The sequence below is a fragment of the Hippopotamus amphibius genome, chromosome 11, assembly GCF_030028045.1.
Source record: "Hippopotamus amphibius kiboko isolate mHipAmp2 chromosome 11, mHipAmp2.hap2, whole genome shotgun sequence".
In the NCBI taxonomy this organism is placed as follows: Eukaryota; Metazoa; Chordata; class Mammalia; order Artiodactyla; family Hippopotamidae; genus Hippopotamus; species Hippopotamus amphibius.
Genome location: NC_080196.1, coordinates 97,143,576 through 97,165,070, shown reverse-complemented (window position 1 = coordinate 97,165,070; position 21,495 = coordinate 97,143,576). Strand labels below are relative to the sequence as shown.

At 35.3% G+C, this 21,495-nt stretch overlaps 1 protein-coding gene across 3 annotated transcripts in view; it reads right to left on the bottom strand.

Moving 5' to 3' along the window:
• Window positions 1-21,495, bottom strand: part of WDR7 (WD repeat domain 7) — a 328,201-nt gene that overhangs the window by 253,604 nt on the left and 53,102 nt on the right. For all 3 annotated transcript variants that reach the window (XM_057699834.1, XM_057699836.1, XM_057699837.1), the window contains exons 13-14: window positions 11,004-11,199; window positions 1,273-1,487 (exon numbers count right to left, since the gene is read on the bottom strand). In XM_057699834.1, coding sequence (XP_057555817.1) covers window positions 1,273-1,487; window positions 11,004-11,199 — 411 coding nt within the window. The remainder of the gene's footprint in view (window positions 1-1,272; window positions 1,488-11,003; window positions 11,200-21,495) is intronic.

The window sequence follows — 21,495 nt, the reverse complement described above, 5'->3', positions numbered from 1 at the left end:
GCTCAATATTAAAATTATATAGAACATCAGGCAATGTGTTATGAACACTGAACTCCTAGGGAACATCCACATGATTTCCTCAAAGAAATTATAGGCATGGCAAATGCATGTAAGTCTGATTTCTATTCAAACTTCAGAGCATGGGACAGAAAGCATGAAAAAAAAAAATCCGGAAGGACTTCACAATTCTAATCTACGAAACATGCAATATAACAAAGCCAATGAAACATTAATATCTTGAGGAAAGACAGAATGATCAAATATTACTGCCAATTACTGGAGGACACAGGTCGGTGGAGCTGCCTGTAGTATTTCCTATGTCATTAGCACTCACTAATCCAGCGGCAAATTTTCAAGTCTGTAGACAACCCTTTCAACCTCTTTGTTATTTAGTCACACGTCTAATCATTTAAAAAACAGGAATAAGGAATAAGAGAGAAGGCAAATAAAAGTATTTGGTTACCCATTCGTCATTCTAATGAATTCTTAGATGGAACTAAGAATTTTCCGTAGTGATTCAGATAAAACACTGGGACGGTATCTAGGTTTCATTTATCCATTGCCAGAGACAAACTAGTTCTAATAATACCAGAGAACACAAACATCACCAGCCAAAAAGTGGCTAGTCTCTACAAAACTAAAAACAAACTAGCCAGGTAATGAACTGAGGTTGACCGTTCTTCTTTTAGTAGCATAATCTTCTGTTAACTGAAGAAGTAACTGATGCATTGATTTTAAGTGTCAGCAAAGAAAGTGTGATTGAGCTTGGGTCTTGCAGAAAAGTGCCAGCACCTGTGAAACCTCACCATACCTATTCTCACATAATTTCTGAAATCTTTAAACAGCCTAACCTTAGTAATCAGAACCTACTTTTAAAACAAATAAGCCGCAATTAGAAACATTCTAATTGTGCCTAAATTGTTCCTTTTTTTCTCCTGAAGATATTAGCTAGTGCTCAACCTTTCAACAGGAAGACTGTCAGAAAGTCAAAAAGACAGGTATTACATAAACTGTTTGCTCTAATTTCAGAAACTGAAGTCACTGAATTCTGTAGGAATCATTTTAAAATAGTTTGAATGGTAAGAACAAGTTACTTTTTCAAAATGCCAAATACTTGAAATACTCCAAAACTGCACTGGATAAACGTAAATAAAAATCAGAAGCTTATTTTTCACCAGTGTCATCTCCCAAAAATGATTCCCTGAGACGGGCCAAAGCCTTGTTATCAAACACAGTTGAACGGGGACACATGAGCCCACACACAAAACTTACTTTGTCAGATGCCTCAGAAGCCAAGAGGTTAGTTGCAAGAGTCTGTAGCTTATGATGGGCCATGTTTTTAAGAGCAGCAAGACTGCGTCGTGTCATAGCTTGCTTTAGGTTGACCGCTGGGTGGCTGAGTGAGTCAACAGCAGCAGGAGCTGCTTCATCACAAGCATTCAGTATCTCTACCGCTGTGATGCCCATCACACACCGGTCCAGCGCGCCTGGAAGACACACATATTCATAATCACTACACAACTCTGGAAGACTCTAAGTCATTTTTTAAGAAAGGAAAATGCATGTACATTTTTAAATGCAGGAATATGTCTTATCAGTGCCTCCCAGAAACATTTGCTTGTACCTCCTTCCTCTAATGATCTTCTATGTAGCATTACCTTAATCATTTCCTCTCCCTACCACGGCTTCCCAATAAACTCAAGCTCAGAGCCAAGATTTCAACAACTTCCTCCAGGTTTTTCTACTTTCTTTCTGCTTTCAAGATAGTCGTCTCCTTGATCACACCATACCATTAGTCTATTACAAACATCAATTTCTACAATTTCACCTTCCTGTTTATCAATCTTATAGAATCAATTCAACACTCGATGAATCCAACTCTCCACCTACGCTGCACCTCACAATGAAGATGGACATGAATGACGAACATGCTGAAAGATCCACTTGAAATTCTCAACCACTGATCTCAGTAGGCCCTTAGTAGTGACCACATTTCCATAGACATTTCATTTTCCTACTCTTCTAGTTCATTATTCCATACGTTCTTTCTCCTCTAATCCCAACATACCACTTCCTACCCTCATCTGGGTGAAAAGTTTTGTTTCCTAATTCATTTAGAAATAAGCAATTAGAAAAGAAGGTCCACAAACTCCCACTGCCACATCTCCATCCACATTACTCAATAACTATGAATGAACTATCCAGGCTCCTACTTAACACACCTGTGGCTTACACATCCCTCTCTCATCTGCCCAAGCACACCATGTCAGCAATTCTCCCCTTTCTCTTCACCAACTTTCCCTATCGAGCAGATCATCCCCATCAGCTTATAAACATGCAATTATTTCACCTGTTAAAACACACATACACTCACTCACACACACACACACACACACACACACACACAGAGTTAATCCAGTGTCTCTCTCTCTCTCCATATTTTTTTAATAGTCATCCTCTAACAGGGCTATTTTTGCTACCTCCAAATTTTTCTCCTCCCATTTTCCTTTGAACTTATTCAAATCAGATTTCACACCCAACGTGCACGGAACCTACTCTCCACATTGCTACATCTAATAGTCAGTTCTCAGTCCTCATTTTACTATCATTTACTATCAGCAGCTCTCAATCTTCTTCTCCACTCTTTGAAACACATTTTTTCACTTGGCTTCCAGGCAACCCATACCCTTTATTTTCTTCTTTTTCCTAGCAGGTCCATTTTAGTCTGCATTGCTGGTTTCTCTACATTACAGAAATACATCTAAACCCTGGACTGCCCCAATCATTACCTACTAGCATTCCTTTGGTGATACATCCAGTGTCATGACTTTACATATCTTGTACATGCTAAGAACTCCCGAATTTGTATCACCCACTCTGACTTCCCTTCCTTGAACTAGACTCATATATACAGTAGACCTTTGAATACCACAAGGATTAGGGACACCAACCCTCCATGCTGTTGAAAACCCACATGTAACTATATAGTCGGCTCTCTGTACCTGTGGCTCATACCTGCAGATTCAACCAACTGCAGATCATGTAGTATTGTGGTATTTACTACTGGAAAAATATGCAGTTCAAACCTGTGCTGTTCAAGCATTAACTGTACAATTTATGATTCAACATCTCTACTTGAAGAGCCAATATTCAATTCCACTTAATATATCAAAAATTGTATTCTTGATCTTCCCAAAATCTACTCCTCCCACTGGCTTCTCAATATCTAAAAATGAATTGCATCCTTCAAGTTTCTCATGATCGAAACCTTGGAGTCATCTTTGGCCCATTTCGTTCTTTTACACTCCTCATCCAACTACCAGCAGATCTTGGTTCTACTTTCAAAATACACTCAGACTTCAACCACTTTTCACCAGCTCCACTGCCACCACTCTAGTGTAATAATCCACCATCGTTTATTGCCTACAGACAATAGCATACAAGCTAATCTCTATGCTTCCACCCTAGAACTTTTAGACTCTTCTGGAAAAAGCAGGAAATATAATCTATAATGAGGGAAAAAGTCAAATCAATAAAGACCACTGAGACAGATTTTTTTTTTAGTTAGCAGACAAGAGCATTAAAAATTATTATAATTGTACTCCAGATGTTCAAAAGGTTTGAATAGAGACATGGAAGATATCAAAACACCAAAATCAAACTTTTAGAGATGAATACTACAATGTTAGAGATGAAAAATACACTCAATGGGAACAACAGCATATTAGACATTGTAGAAGAAAAGCTCAGTAAACTTGAAAACATAGAATAGAAACTATACAATGAAACAAAAAATAATATTAAAAATGAAACAACAGTCCTCAAGCTGTGGGCAGTTTCAAGTACACTAATAGGCATATAATAGAGTCTCCAAAGACAGGAAAGTGGGGAGAGGGTCAAAAATACATTTGAATAAATAATGGCCAAAAGCTTTCAAATTTGTTGACAACTATACACCCACAGATCCAAGAAGTACAATAAACCCTAAGCATAGGAAATATGCAGAAAACTATAACTAAACAGCTCAAAACCAATAATAAAGAGAAAAAATGTTAAGAAGTCAGAAAAAAACAAACAGCATATATAGAGGAACCAAGATAAGGGTGACAGCACATTTTTCACTGGCAATAATGCAAGCAAGAAGATACTGAAATATTGAAAGGAAAAAACAAAAAACTGTCAACCTAGAATTCTATACCCAGAAAAAAAATCTTCAAAATGATGATAAAATAAAAAGGTTTTCAGATATACAGAAGCTGAAAGAATCACACATAGACCTGCACTACAAGAAATATTAAATATTAAGCAAAAATAAAATCATTCCAGATGGAAATCTAGATCTACACAAAGCAATGAAGAGCAACAGAAATGGTAACTACATGGGAAAATATGTAAAATTTTGTTTTTTATGTTTAAATTTCCTTAAGAGATAATATACTTTTAAACATATAAGCTAATAGAAAGAAATGTTCCAAATGAATGAAAATTATAAGCAACAATATGGGAGATACAAAAGACAAGAAGTGGTAGACAGTGACCCAATTATTCATAATTAGAACTATTCTTCACACAGACCAACAGTCTGTGTAAAAGAACAGAAGAAGATAAGACAAAGGTAGGAGTTACCACACTGTGGAGGGCCTTGTCTTAAAGGTTATGTGAACTAAAATTATTAATATTTTTTTCATTAAGACAGTGGCATGAACCAAGTGTGGTTGTTACTGTTTTATTTCCTATGATTAATTTGCCAGGAAAATATAGGATGGATTAGAAGGTAGAAATAGAAAACAGAGAAACCAATAAAGATGGCCTAGGTGTGAAAAATATAGCCCTATATAAGAACAGTACACTGGAAAGAAAAAAGGGAGGGGAGGTGTACCTAATGGGAAGGACTTAGTAATTAACTGCACAGAGGATTTGTGAGGAGGAAAGTAGAAAAGACAGTCATATTTCCACTCTAACAATCTCTTCCTTCAAAATTTCAGAGTCAGACAGCCTCCTCTACAAGAGGGCAGAAAGCATTATCAAGCAGTATCAGCAGTATTTCATCTTGTGGAACTGAAAACCACAGCCACAGAAAGATAGAGATAATGAAAAAGCAGAGGACTTTGTACCAGATGAAGGGACAGGATAAAAACCCAAAAAAACAACTCAATGAAGAGGAGATAGGCACCCTTACAGAAAAAGAATTCAGAATAATGATGGTGAAGATGATCCAGGACTTTGAAAAAAGACTGGATGCAAAGATTGAAAAGTTAACCAAAGACCTAGAATAAGTACAGAGCAAACAATTATGCAAGACAATAACTGAAATGAAAATACACTAGAAGGAACAAATAGCAGATTAACTGAGGCAGAAGGGCGAATAAGTGACCTGGAAGACAGAATGGTGATAATCACTGATGTGGAAAAGAATAAAGAAAAAAGAATGAAAAGAACTGAAGACAGCCTAAGATACCTCTGGGACAATGTTAAATGCACCAACATTCACATTATAGGGGTCCCAGAAGGAGAAGAGAGAGAGAAAGGACCCGAGAAAATATTGGAAGAAATTATAGTTGAAAACTTCCCTAACCTGGGAACGGAAACAGCTACCCAAGTCCAGGAAGCGCAGAGAGTCCCAGGCAGGATAAACCCAAGGAGAAACATGCCAAGACATATAGTAGTCAAATGGACAAAAATGAAAGACAGAGAAAAGTTATTAAAAGCAACAAGGGAAAAACAACAAATAACATACAAGGGAACTCCCATAAGATTAACAGCTGATTTCTCAGTAGAAACTCTGCAAGCCAGAAGGGAGTGGCATGATATATTTCAAGTGATGAAAGGGAAGAACCTACAACCAAGAATACTCCACCCAGCAAGGATCTCATTCGGATTCAACAGAGAAATCAAAAGCTTTACCGACAAGCAACAGCTCAGAGAATTCAGCACCAGCAAACCAGCCCTACAACAAATGCCAAAGGAACTTCTCTAAGTGGGAAACATAAGAGAAGAAAAGGACCTACAAAAACAAAACCAAAACAATTAAGAAAATGGTAATAGGAACATACATATCGATAATGACCTTGAATGTAAATAGACTAAATGCACCAACCAAAAGACACAGACTGGCTGAATGGATACAAAAACAAGACCCATATATATGCTGTCTCCAAGAGACCCACTTCAGACCTAGGGACACATACAGACTGAAAGTGAGGGGATGGAAAAAGATATTCCATGCAAATGAAAATCAAAAGAAAGCTGGAGTAGCAATACTCATATCAGATAAAATAGACTTTAAAATAAAAAATGTTACAAGAGACAAGAAAGGACATAACATAAAGATCAAGGGATCCATCCAAGAAGAGGAGGTAACAATTATAAATATATATGCACCCAATATAGGAGCACCTCAATACATAAGGCAAGTGCTAACAACTATGAAAGAGGAAATGCAAGCAGAAATAGAGACCCAGATGTAGAGAACAAACATATGGACCCCAAGTGGGGAAAGAGGGGCGGGTTGGGAGAGAATGAATTGGGAGATTGGGATACTAAATTGTACACTCTAACTATATGCTGTTTATTGTCTGTTAACTGTATCTCAATAAAAGTTCTTAAAAAAAAAAAATTTCACAGTGAATCCAAAGGGAAGAAAGAAACTTTGATTATAATTAGTTCTACCAAGATTTTAGAAAAGTACCATTTTTTTCTTAACCATTTCATCCTTTGCGTCTTCGCCTATCCCATCTTCTAGTATTTTTGTAATAGAATGAAAAACAAAAAATGTAGAAGATACAGAAAAGCTGATGATATAATGCCACATGCTGTGAAACAGAAACATAAAATCAAGTCTCTACTGTATTAAATTCTTCAGGCAAAGGGTCAAATACATGGAGAAAATACTTGCTACTAAATCCTTTACTAATAAGAGAAGACTGAAGTACCACCTCCTGATTCTCTTTGGTAATTTTAGTAACAAGATAAAACCATGAATTTAAATCAATCAAAATGAATGCTTTTGGATATTCATGCTTTATATATGTTGCTATATATATGTTGTGCCAGTAGACAAATATACATTAGTTCATATTCTCTGTTACATTTTATTGGATAACTAAGTTTTAAAAAATGATCCAAATACATATTTCATGAAGTTATTGCAAAAACATGAATATTTCAGAAAACTTGGAGGGGTAGAAAATAAATGAAAAGAAAAAAGATAATAGAACAAAGTAAATTAATAGGACTTCATACACTAATTTCTAATAATATTTGGCAAGCACTATTGGTATTTGCATTTATACAAGAACACCTAATAACTGTCCCTATAGGAATAGGTAATATGATGAATCACTTTTGTTAGATAGCAAAGATGATTTAAATGTGCAGATGAGAATAGTGTTAAGACTTGGAAATGGCCATATAAGAAGAACATCTTGTAGCACCAGTCATTACTTAACGCATGCCACTGTTTCCCAAATAGACAGGATTTTGAGCTTGTCACAGGCCTGTGGGAACACCACTACATGCTTACTGGGAACATCAAATGTGAAGAATGAGGGGGAATGAGTTGTTTATGTTCTATCCCTACAGAACATAGACAACTCCATGGAGAAGCAGCCACCATCGAGCTTGGTGACCCACCTTTAATAAGTTCCTAAGTAGGAGTCAAGAGGTTCAGCCAGCCAAATCTTGCTGCCAACTGTTTCACTAATTTTCCAACCACGCAGAGATGTGAAAGAATAATAATTTCCATGGCCTCTATGTCACTATTAAGCGCTATTGCATATAATTAAGATGATACGATAAAAGAAGAAAAGACTCTGGACCCCTATCTTTGTAATTAGGTTTTATATTACTAGCTTCAACTCCATTTCATTAGGAAATAAACACTGAAAATAAAAACTACCCACGTGAAGGGAAAAACAACTAAAAGAAAATGCTGCACAAAAGCATAAAGTCAAGACATTTTTAAGTGTTTTTAAGATAGAAACATCAGTATAATTCAAAACGGCAAACAGAAAATTGCACAAAATGCATGAGTAGTTTTAATGTAATACGGCTTCATCTGTAAAAACACATTCCCAAAACTCTAAGTAGAGGGATAGAGTATCTCCTCAGAGTTTAAATACATTTCATACATCAAACCTTGGCTGAATCTGATTTATTTCACTTCATTTTTTATTTATTTAATAAATAAATAAATTTAATAAATAAATAACATGAGTACCTTCAGGATGTGCCTTACTGGCTCCCCAGGGACCTTTACATCACTAGCTAAAGCCTCAACAGCAAGGAGGAAAAAGAGTGTACACCTCCTGTTATGGCTGAAGTCCAAAATTTATTCTGCTTCTCTATCTTTATCTTGATTTAAGAATGCCATTATTGACAGACTGTTTACCAAAATCCTCCTGAAGGTCAGATGATAATTGTTAAATTGCAGTATCATGTATTATAATATACTTTATATACACAAGTATATGCACAAACTTAAATTACACAAACATACATGGATACACATTTACATCACATCTACTACACACCAGGTAACTATTATCTCACTGTATTCTCCCGGAAACACTATAAAATGGGAACTATTATTATCATTATGTTATAGATGAGTAAATTGTGAGACTTGCCATAGATCAGAGAGCTATCCAACAACTGATCTTAAATTCAAACCAAGGAGTCTGACTCCAGAGCTCAAGGCAAACTCTTGAACAATACAAGTTTGAACTGCGCAGGTCCACAGACACATGGATTTTTTTTCAATAGTAAATATTACAGTACCACATAATCCTCGGTCATTTGAATCCAAGGATGGGGAACCTCGGATATGGAGGAAACATGGGAACGGAGGGCTGACTTTAAGTTATACATGGATTTTCAACTATGCAGAAGGTGGGCGTCCCAACCCCACGTTGTTCAAGGGTCAACTGTATTTGGTTTGTAGGGTGGACCAAACCAGCAAACATGAAACAGTGCTGCTCAGCCGATAGCATGCAACAGAAAGGAACACAAAAATAAGATACAAAATTACATATGTTATAGGACAGCAAATCTGTTTTTTAAAATGCATATAAATGAGCCTAGAGAGAAACAATGGGATTTGAGTTCATCTTTCTTTTCTAATGCTTTTGTGCTTTCAAAATTTGACAAAATTTTGACAAAAGTAAGAATCTCTTTTACAATCAGACAAGAAAAAGAAAAATTAAAGGCAAAAGCAAAGAAGTCTGACACTCTTCAAGAATGCTTCCTCTTGTGTCATCCTTGGGACAAGGGAGACATTACACATGCACAGAAAGGCTCCTTGGAGGTCAAAAAGGAGCGGGCACCACCCCATAATATGTCACGCTAATAAGACTTTTCCATAGGCCTCTGGGCTGAAATCCATCTTAGAAAAAAGTTGCACATGCATGATGGGGAGGGTCCTAGGACAGGTCAGGTGTGGAAAAAGAAATCAGATAATTGGCCAAAGGTAAACAAAGACTCAGAAGAACTGCCCTATATAAATGACTTAACTGCCTCTTTACTGCCCTCCTCCTCATTAGTGGGGACGCCCACACCCTTTCTGTCCTGTGTGCATCTCTGCCTTCCTTCCGTCTCAACTAAACAAACTGTTTCTCTGTGTGCTCTCCTACTTGTTGTTATGCTATGTCTCTAATAATAAACTTGTACCTGCTTTTACAGTTTAAAAAAAAAAAAAGAATGTTTCCTTTTGTCAAAATTGCCTGTGTACTACCAGATAAAACCAGGACTATAAATAAGAGATAGCTGAAGATTATGGCCACTTGCTCCGAAAAGACCTAGGAGCACTCCCTCCTGCACCACAGCACAAACTGAAATATATATATAGTCCAACTTCAAAAAGAACTATTTAAAAACAAAAACAGCTTCATGAAGAAAAAGAAAAAAATAGTAGAGGGGTTTCCCTGGTGGCACAGTGATTAAGAATCTGCCTGTCAATGTAGGAGACACGGATTCAAGCTCTGGGCCAGGAATATCCCACATGCCACAGAGCAACTAAGCCTGTGTGCCACAACTGAGCCTGTGCTTTAGAGCCTGTGAGCCACAACTATTGAGCCCACGTGCCACAACTACTGAAGCCCACGTGCCTAGAGCCCATGCTCCACAACAAGAGATGCCACCACAATGAGAAGCCCATGCACCAAAATGAAGAGTTAGCCCCCTGTTTCCGGCAACTAGAGAAAGCCCGTGCAGCAATGAAGACCCAATGCAGCCAATAAATAAATAAATAAATAAATTTATTTTTAAAAATAGTAGAAATATTGTATAGCACAATTAGGAATGTAAAGAAAGGTTTTAATCACTGACAGATGATGACTTAGGATAGTGAAAGTAGAATAAACTGTGTTTTTAAAAGCCCAAACTAATAAACAATTTAGTTACATACTTTAAAATTTTCCAGGGAAACCATAAGATTCTGCATGTAAACCTTATATATCATGGCCTATACTTTTAAGCTAAATATTACTTGTTCTGTATTATACCACATAGATAAAATTTCTGAACCTTGAAATTTTAAATGTTCTGTCTGGAACTTAAAACTTTCATTTCAATTACCTCCTTCAATTAACAGCCCTGTATGGTTTTTCTGCTCTTCAAATAAAAGAGAATTTCATCTTTTTTCCACTGTTTCTGAACTTGAGACAAAAATGGTTCCTTAATCTTACAATCTGCCTCATGAATTATATAGAAATCACTTAACTGTCTGGTGTCTGCTTGTCTGTCCTAATCTGTATATGGTCATCAACCACAATACTCTGAAGATCAGTGAACTACTCTACAAGTATTCGAGATAGTACAAATAAGTGGACATCTACTTATTTCTTTATTGATAATGATAAGAACATTTAGAAAAAGCAATGGTGGGAAATAGAAGTAGCAACCTTTTGACATTTCAGGGGTTTTTTCCTCATATAAAAGATTTTTCATTTCTAGGAAGTCACATATACTCATTTAATTTTCTAGTCTCTCTCAACATTTGTTCTTACCAGTATCCATTTGCCAGACATACACGGAGCCGTCTGAACATCCCACTACTAGGTAATCGTCAGAAGGCCTCCACTTGATTACTTGAATGGGGAAAAGATGACGAGATGCCAGCATAATGCATTTTTTCTCTCGCAAACTTAGGAGTCCTACTGAGTGGTCACTGGCTACAGAGCAGATGCAGTGCTGCACTCTTGCCTGAAAAGAAGAATAAATCTTAATTAAATTTAGATTAAATTCAGAGTAAAATGGATCTTGTCCTTGATTAAATCCAAATTAATTATACATTCACTGCTGCTGACAACACCACGACATTAGGATGTGTTGAAAATTTTCTTCTTTTGTACTATACATAAGATGCCCAGTTCAATCATCACAACAGTTTGAAAAATACTAATACTAGATTAAAGAAGGGAAAGATGCCTAGGAAAATCTGCTGTTCAAATCTGAAGATGACCTTACTAAAATGATGGCTATACATGAACAGGCAAAGCTGGAAGAAAAATTGATCTGTTATCACATGTTCTCTTTCCACCGTCTGATCTTTCCTTTGTTAGCAGCTGGAGCTGCTTTCTGCAGTGCTTCTGTTTGTGACTCTGTCCTTCAGACCCATGCTCTTCCCTGCTCCCTTGCTCAGAAACAATACCCTCATGGTCCCTCTGCCACAATCATTTCTCAACAGCCACCAATAGTTTGTATTATCTGCAGATGTGCTTCACAGCTTCTGTCTATAATGTCAGCAGGCACACCACCTCAACTAACATACAAGAGCCCATGAAACATCCTGCTCTGAATTTCCTGCTCATCTCTAGCTTGCGCCCTTCCATTCCTTTTTATAAAAAGATGGAATGTAAGATAATATAAATAATCAAAAATGATAAAGACTTTCACTAGCAACAGAGAACTGAATCCATAACCTAGAAAATTAAAAATTAAAGTCTTTATATGTTTGGAAGACAATTTATAAGCAATTTAAAACTTTGTAGTGGTTTATTAGATTATGTTTTCATGTCACAATGAGGTGAAACCATATGAAAACAGCCATCTGAAACTCGTTATTGTGTATGTTGTGGCTATTTGTTGGGGATGAGGCCCACGGCACTACATACATATTATCCCTTCCATGGGATCCAGAGGAGAAACCTCAAACATGACCCAGCTGGGCTTTGCCTAAGCAGACTGTTTTAGCTAAAGAACAATAGCTCCCTGATTGGTCCATCTCAATGGGAAATGTTGACATGTATCAGATGAAAAAAAGCAAGGGGGGGGGGGGGGTGACCACATGTGCAAAGGAAACACAAGTTACAGTTGTTTTTATCCACAGAACTTCTAAGAACCTTTAACACACTGATGTGAATATAATTTTATTTGACCATCATAATCTTATAACATGTAGTTTTTGAGGAACACACTTTGGGAAAAGCTGCTACAACTGATTCCTTCAATATTTTGGCTACTAAGAAATTTAGGACTGAATTTTCTATTCATAACAGTGGGGGAGGTGGGCCTACATTTCTGAATGTGGACTCTGGTGGTCTCATCTACTTTTTGTCTCATTTTCTCTTCACCCTGATTTAGCTTTATTTTTATCTAACTGAATAATGTTTATTTTTGTACACAACCTAAAATCAATTTTTGAATGAAGCAGAGCATTAATTTAAAAAAAAGAGAGTAAGACAACTATTTACTTTGTTCTTAAATTCAGGTATTTTAATCTTTGGTTCTGTTAGCTTTACTTGTATTACTTTTTCTTTCATAATGATTTTAAAACTATAATCAGCAGAGTAGGTATTTATTAATTTTAAAAGTTAAGAAAACTAAGTTCACGTTATAAACTTCTCTTAAAACATCATATAGCATTTCCTTAAGCATTTTTAAGCTTATTTCTTTCATGCTCCCTGATAAGCATTCAATGGAAGCATAAAACATGATTTCTTTCCTTAAAAAGACATTAACGACTGCGGCGTAGCTGACTATGGCATGCAAAACTTTGCTTTGTAATTAAGACAAAATAAAGTGGGAAACTACACAAATATCATTTAAATACAGGCAATGTTAGAATAAAACATGGCAGAAATATACCATCATGCCTTCATTTTCAGTTACTATACTTCACACCACATAAAATATTTTTGAGTTTCACCAGATGTACGTTGCTAACCAAAGATAATAGACAGTTTAATACAATGGAGGCTTTGCATTTCCACAGATAATCATTAATACTGACTTTGTATTTACCAAATATATCCATCATTCAATTTACAAAAAAAGATGATTGCTACATTAATGGTTAATTATTTTCTATTTTGCAACACCGATCTGCCAAAAAGTGGTCATTTTATTCATTTTTCTTTTCAGAGAAAATAAATCTAATGGTAATCTTTGTGTATAAGCCACTCAAAAGAACAATTCCTAAACAGCATTCCTTGTCGTCTATTTACCTCCTTTCATCAGGCACTGAGCTAATCCTTAATTCATGCCGTAGACCTAACTAGCCGGCTGGTCAGTCCCCAAGTCAACAATCATTTCATTAATGTTCACATACATTCCTGTCATTCCTTTTCATAGAAAAAAACGAGGCATGAGTCAGGGTGAAGTCTGTTGTTTGTTTCTTTGTTCTAAAAAGGTGAATTTTTACCAATATTCTTTACTATGGTGTTTTTCAAATTACGTTCTGCTGGTAGATCTCAACATCTGGGGTGATAACTACTGAGAAGCACTGATCCACGCATCTTCTCTCTGCCAAATATCTCCTACTGCAATTTACAACCTAGCAGAGAGACCACTGCAGACTTAAGCAAACAAAAAAGGCTTCCCTAGTCCCATGAGGAACTTGACCCCTGGCATCAACTCCTCATGAGAAGTTTCACCCTCACCATCTACATACAGGTGGATAATTTTTTAAAATTCAAGAAAATGTAATCCATCCTCATGAAAAGATTTAAAAGCTCTACTTCATGTTATCACTCTCATTAGTAACAACAAAGAACATACAAAGCTAATATTAAATAATATCATAGGGTGTGCTTTAAAAAGTAGATTATGGGATGTAATTTTCTGAAGGAAAAAAATAAACGAATTCAAAAAATTCTAGCTTTTCAGTCCCACATGATGCGTTATCTTTTAACACATATATTTACACAAATATGTTTTAAAGAATAGTTCTGTTCCTCATTCATATAGCGCAAAAATGATGAAAACTGACAAATGGCATGCCTCATTCACAAAAAAATGTCTGGCCCCAAATAAAAGTGTTATACTACCCACGTAAATGAAAATAAGCATCTGAAGAGTTAAGTCTAGCTTTACTGTAATGAGCAACAGTCTGGAAATAGCCAAAATAATCAAGACTGAAAACAAACAAAAAAAATCAATATTCCTAAGCCCAAGAAAGCACAGTTATTAGAAGTACTTAACTCACAAGAAAAGATGGTTCTCTGCTTTTTAAATATGGATTTAAATAAATCTAATTTTTCTTCTTTCAAGAAACTGCTGGTCCAACTCGTGTGAAGAAAACTGGCCTGGAGTGGAAATGGCCCAATACAGTAAAACCTCATTAATTTTGATTCCACTAATTAATTCTGAGTTGATGGTTACCTTCACAGGCTGTGTGAAAACAAATTAATGGTATAAACAAAGCAAATGTCTAGCCTATTTAAGTGTAAAAGGGGAAAAGACCATTCTCAAGCACCACCTTGGTATTAATTTTAATTCAAACAATGAACAGAGTAATGATAAATAATTCTCAGCTACCTGTTAAATGAAAGCACTTAAAAGATTCGCTGAAACACAATTAACCTGGTTTCTTCTTATCTGTGCTCAAAATTATTGAAGAAGCACTTCTTAAAGAATATTTGCTAACTCCTATCTCCCTTTGATTTAGACCCAGCTTCTTCACAAATGAGTTGAATTAACATAATTCTTTTATTATTAAATTATTAAATTCTAGACATCTTGGTTACTGAACACTTACTACATCTACAATGACTGATTCTATAATTTGATTAATTCCATTCTACTTCCATTTCAACCTGGAAAAGTCACCTAAACATGACTTAATATAAAGGATATTTTTATAAGAACAACACATTTAAATTGTGTAATTAGAATAATAATACAGGAACTAAAAAATGTGAACCTCATATCTTTAAATTATCTGAAAAGTATTTATGTTCCAAACTTGTTTGATCACACACTCATTCATAAAAAAACTCTGTATTCTCACTTTATGTATATTTATACATAGTATATGTACTTTGTGCCAATATATCATGTACATTGTAAAACATGCACAGGATATGTATTTTAAAAGGACAACTCAGTTTAAGTAAACAAATTTAAGATAAAACATTTTCTTAAATGTCTTGCTAATGTTAATAACTTTATGTTCGCATTAGCCAATACCTCAAAGCACTGTATTTTTAGAAAGGTTTCGTTGTTAATGATCGTGGATATAAATACATATTTTATATAATCATGAATTTTGTGGCTGCCTTCTTGCCAGATTGATCAAATGATCATTGTTTGAACCTTGTTATGTGGCTAATGAAAAGATATATCATTTTCATCGGAAAGATATTCCATCATTATTTTTTCTGCAGATTTTGTGATGGCTAGGTTAAGACCTATACAGTACAATCTGCAACTCTCCTAAGCAAACATTTTCACTGGAAGCACACCTGGGGAGAGCCTCCTGGAGGTGGCAGGCCAATTCCTGGCCCAGGTGGTAACTGCCCTTCTGATGTATGAAGCAAGCAAGACACCAATGTCCTTCCATCTAGTAACTCTTCAGAAGCTCAATTTAAGTTTAAAAAAAAGAAAGAAAGAAAGACGCGCTTTAATATTTTATTCCCATGCCCCAATTAACTGTCTCACAGATTCCACTTCAGCACCCACTGCTACTTAAAGAGTGTAACACACACATATCATTTAAAAAAATTTTTTTGTTGTTATGGAACAGAACTTGTACAGCATGGATTGAGCATCTGATCAACTTGGACAGTACTTTACAGGTGAACATTATTCAAAATCATGTTCCAAACACTGTATTCATTCTTCCCTAGAAGGAAAATGCGCCAATGACATCAAAAGCAAAAGCAATGGAATCTTTAACCAAATAAAAACTCATACTTTGATTTGATGAAAAAATTAAGATAACTGGGGCAAGAAAAGGGAGGAAGATACCAGACCAAAACAAACATATTCCAAGACCAATTATTATTTTTCAAATAATTCTGATCCTCAACCAAGCAAGCACTCACTGAATTTGCCAGGAAATAATCCTCACGGTACATTAGTGCTGAGCAGCAGTATGCCACAAGCTATCACAGGATCCGACACAGTCAGAATGTACACCTAGGTCATCCAGCCTGACCTCACGCATTTTACAAGACTCCATCTTAAACCATTCCCAGAAACCTCTTATGTAACCTGTTCCTAAGCATATGTCATGAATTACAGAAACTAGAGACAGCTGGTTTATCCCACACACCAGCTCTCTGGGGAGGTGATTCTGCTTTCCAACAGTTCCCAATGAAAATTATATATATTTTTTTCTACTTTTGCCAATTTGTTTTCTAAACTAAATTATTCTTTTCTGTATATCATTCCAGGAGCAACCTCTTAGCTGTCCCAAACTACGTTTCTCTTTGTCTGAATATTCTCTAAATCTATGAACGCTAACTATTGTGTCTCCTTTTAAATATGCCCATCATTAGACAAGCTATAAATGACCAGCTTCTTTCACTCATAAATCAATCCCACTATTCTCTTAAACATTATTTCTTGACTTCCCAGAACTCTTTCTCTGGAACATAAATGCGCAGTTAAGATGCATCATTTATCACTTTTAAATATTCTACCTGAAGGGGAAAAAAGAGCCTACGAATGTTAATGTCATTTCCACACCTTCACAAAAACAGATTAAGAAAATTTTTTTCCCCAGAAATCCATAGCTCATGTTAAAAAAAAAAGGGGGGGGTGAGGTAGACAGTTATTTCTTTAATAGCTATTTTAGAAAATAAGATCATGTGCTCCAACCAACACACTTACTAACCATCTACGAGGATAGTTATGTTCTACATAAAAATAAGACTTTTAGGGACAAGTTTTAGTATCTTTGTCCATTCACTACACACAAAAGATAACAGTGAAGAGATAGTGGGCTAGTCAGAACTCCATCTTTCTTCAACTGCTTCCTTATTAATAAAACAGCAAATAAATATGAAGAGTTTAGTGTAAGATTAAGAAGATATTGCCTATCAGAGAAAATTTTATTTAATAAATGATGTTGAGGTAATCTATTACTTTGGGGAAGAGATGATTTTTATACTTTCCTCACCCCACGGGCATAAATAAATTTCAGATCCATTAAAGTATTTGATGTTTTAATCCAGCCATTGCTTTTTAATCAAATTTCACCAAATTTCTGGGCAGAGGAAGATCCCAAGATTCAAAAATATGAAACAAGCTATATAGGAAAAAGATAAATTATATTACATAGGAATGGAAATTATCTGCAGGTTAAAAAATCAAAGTAAATAATAAACCAGAAGAGAAATGAGCAAAGGACAACCTATGTCTCAAACGGAAAAAAAAAAAAAAAACCTAAACGAAAATCCTCACAGGAAAATTTCATTATCTCTAGTAATCAAAGAAATGTAAATTCGAACAATAAAATACTCTTTCCACTTATCAATTTAGCCAAAGACGGTAGAAATTACAGTAGGAAACAACATTTATTGGGTTCTTACTCTGTGCTAGGTATTACTCTAAATGCTTGCCAGTAATTTATCATAGTCTCACAACAACCCTTTGAAGTAGATACTACTATTTCCATCTTACAGATGTGGAAACTGAGGCATGGAAGTAAATAAAAACATCTTGTGTTGGCAAGAGGCAATGAAATAGGCATTGAGGATAGAAAATAATTAGGTAATCAATCTCGATAGCCTTAAAAATGTTAATAACCTATTATACAAAAATTCTGAGGTTCTAATCCAAAAAATATTCATGGAATCTATCCAAGGAAAAATCATAAATGAAAACAAGTTTTACAAAGATATTCAATATAATTTACAATAGTTCAAATTGGGAAAAATCTACACATCCAAAGTAGGAGAACTGCTAAGTAAATACTGTATGTTCACATAATGTAATGTTATACAATTATTAAAAATCACTTTCATGAATAAGAATAACTTGAGAAAGTATTTGTTAAAATAGTAAATGAAGATGCAGTGTGCATAGATAACTACACCTACAATATAATCACAAGTGCACAGTAAGTGGCTTTTAAAAGGCTAAAGGAAGAAATATCAAAATGTTAACTGTAGTTCTCTTTTATGTAGAAGGATAACAGGTGACCTTTTACCTTCTTAAGCTACCTCTGTTTTCAAAAAGTTTTAACTGTATATATGTTACATTTATAAAATTTCAGTTAAATCTTACATCACAATCTTAAAAGCAAGTAATGCATGACAAGCAAAAGAAGGTGAAAGCGGGCTAAAACTAAGAAACTCCAAACCTAAATAATCAAAGATGAAAAACTAAAACATAAATTACCAAAGAACTGAGCCATGCACACTTCTCTAAAGAAAAATTTGAGATACAGGAATTAAAAAGAATGGCTGTGCTTTGTTCTACAAAGTGAAAGATACTAAATAAATTAGCCATTTAAAATTAAGTATGCATCAAAATCATATTTACTTATGTAAATCAGTAATAAAAAATATACAGCCAAAGTTGGAGAAATGCAACTATTTTTAAATACACAATTACATCTAGCAGGAGGTGGTATGCATGGTGGTCAAGTTCAGGCCCTCAGGCTGGACTACTTAAGATCAAATTCCAGCTCTGCCACTTGCTAATCTGTGACTTGAGCAAGTTATTTACCCTCCCTGAGGCTCATCTCTCTCTGTATAATGTGCCTAACAGCAATAACTACACCTCACAGAATCACCGTGTGAATTAAATGAAATATACACAAAGAAATCAGCACAGTGACTAATACATCATGCATATAAAAGATGATAGTAGTTAACATTATCTTTGCCATTATTAATATTATGTCATTATATACCATAAATTCTATTTTCAAAATTCTATTTTTTAAAATATACCATAAATTGTATCTATTTTCTGAGGGCGTTGCCAATGTTTAGGTATCCACCAGGAAATATGGAGACATAATTTTTCAATATGGTTAGTTTCCCCTTTTTGATATTTTCTTCTCATATTAATAGCTCTGCTTTAATTTAATCTGAATAGTTCCACCTACATGCTCATTACCATCACTCACATACTACCTTAAAATCACATTAATGAAGTTTTTAGCACTTTTAACAATTTGAGTCAATAAAAGTTTTCAATCCAACAACTCAATGACCACCTTCCACTGTTCCCTGAATATTTTCGCACACATCTTTTCCCACTGAATTTACTTGATAGTTTTTGACTTCGTGCCTTTAAAACATTAAAGTGCTTTCTTTAATTTCAATTACATATTGATGGGTTTTAGAGACTGAGACACTCAAATCTGTAGACTCTGAAGATAGTTTAAGGTTTTAAGGAACTCAAAAGTGCTGCCCTAACCCCTCTCCCCACGGCCATCAGCTGTCCCCAGTTACTGTCCACCCCACATCCAAACCTCCGCTGCACATATTCAGGGACTAACATCTTCCATCACACAGGGCCTCACTTCTCAGGGTGCACTGAATTATGACTCCCGGTGGCTGTTGCTCCAGCACTTCTACTTCCTGGGTCCTACTTTGAACTTACACGGTCCCATCCATCTGACCTAGTAACTCTCAATCTGCCTGCTTGGCTTCAACCTATTTATTCTGCTCATACCAGTATCCTTACAAGAAATAAACAGCACCTCTGAACATAACTATGGAGAGTCTTTTTTTCCTTTCTCATGGAAACAAATGGGTTAATAGATACCGTTTCCACTTTTCTAACTGGAGATTTTCTTCTTTTCCCTTTTGGCTGCACCACGTAGCATGTGGGATCTTAGTTCTGCAACCAGGGATGGAACCCGTGTTCCCTGCAGTCCTGCAGTGGAAGCACTGAGTCCTAACCAATGGACCACCAGGGAATTCCCTAACTGGAGATTTTTGAACTGAAAGGATCTGTGTATCTCTTCCCTAGAGGTAAATTACTAGGATATAAATGCTAAAAATACCTCTCTGTTGACAAAGAGGATGCTGCCTTGCTTTTTTTAAGTCTATATCAAAGAACATAGAGAAACCTGCCTCCACTATTGTACACCTGGTTCTCAAAGGTACCTGGAAAATGCTGGCACTCAGATATATGTTGCACCTAATTGAATAGTCACCTTAAAAAGTCATTTTTTTTTCTAACAACTTCTGTCATCTTAAAATAAATTTTAACTCATTTTAAAATTGCTTTATGATTAAGTTTCTCAAGAAAAATTGTCTTTGCTCTGTGCCATACTAATTCTCTTCAACCACTGAGTCAGTTTAATCAATCACTTCATTCACAACGTTTAGCACCAAATCATTTCTCACTATTACTAAAGATAAATTTCATGCCCAACGTAATCTTCTCTGATACAAGAATATGACTAAAGATCTAAAGAAACCTCTCCAAATAGAGGAATATCTAAGTTTCGGGGGGGGGGGGTAGGGATAGATTAGGAGTTTGGGATTAACATATACACACTATTACATATAAAATAAACAACAAGGAACTACTATATAGCACAGGGAACTATACTCAATATCTTGTAATAATCTACAATGGAAAAGAATTGGAAAAGGAATATATACATACGTGTGTGTGTGTATAAAACTGAATCACTTTGCTATACACCTGAAACCAACAAAACATTGTAAATCAACTATACTTCAATAAACCAACCTCATATGGCAAAAAAAAAATTAATAAATACATAAATTTCTAAAACGTTTGACACAATATTAACATAGCCGGAATGGGGATGCAATCTGTCTCATTACTGTTGAAGGCATCCCACACTGACAGTCTCTTGGTATGTTACTGATTCTCTCAGCTTCCTACACGAGAGACAGGGTGTACTATGATGTTTGAATATATAGACACTATCCATAGAGGAAAAATGTATTTTTTATCTTGAATAAAATATGATAGTTGTAAAAATTTGGAAAACATGCAGCAATGAGAATGAATAACCAATATCATCTTGGTATATTAGAGCATTTGTGCTTTCAAAATGAGAATAAGTGCTCTACAGTTATACATGCTCTGCATACAGCTACTTACACGTCTAGAAAATTAGCGATGTTTAAAAGATTATAAACAGGACAATGGAACATTATGAAGGTAAATAGGTGGTAAGAACCTATTCCTAATCTTTTGAAGGATTTGGTAATATCTATTCAAAAGACTTTAAAATTAATATGCCTTTTTAAAAAGCAATTTCACATTTAAGAATTTCTCCTAAGAAATCATTCCAGATGTGCAAAAATATTTAGTTACCTTAATTCTCAACCC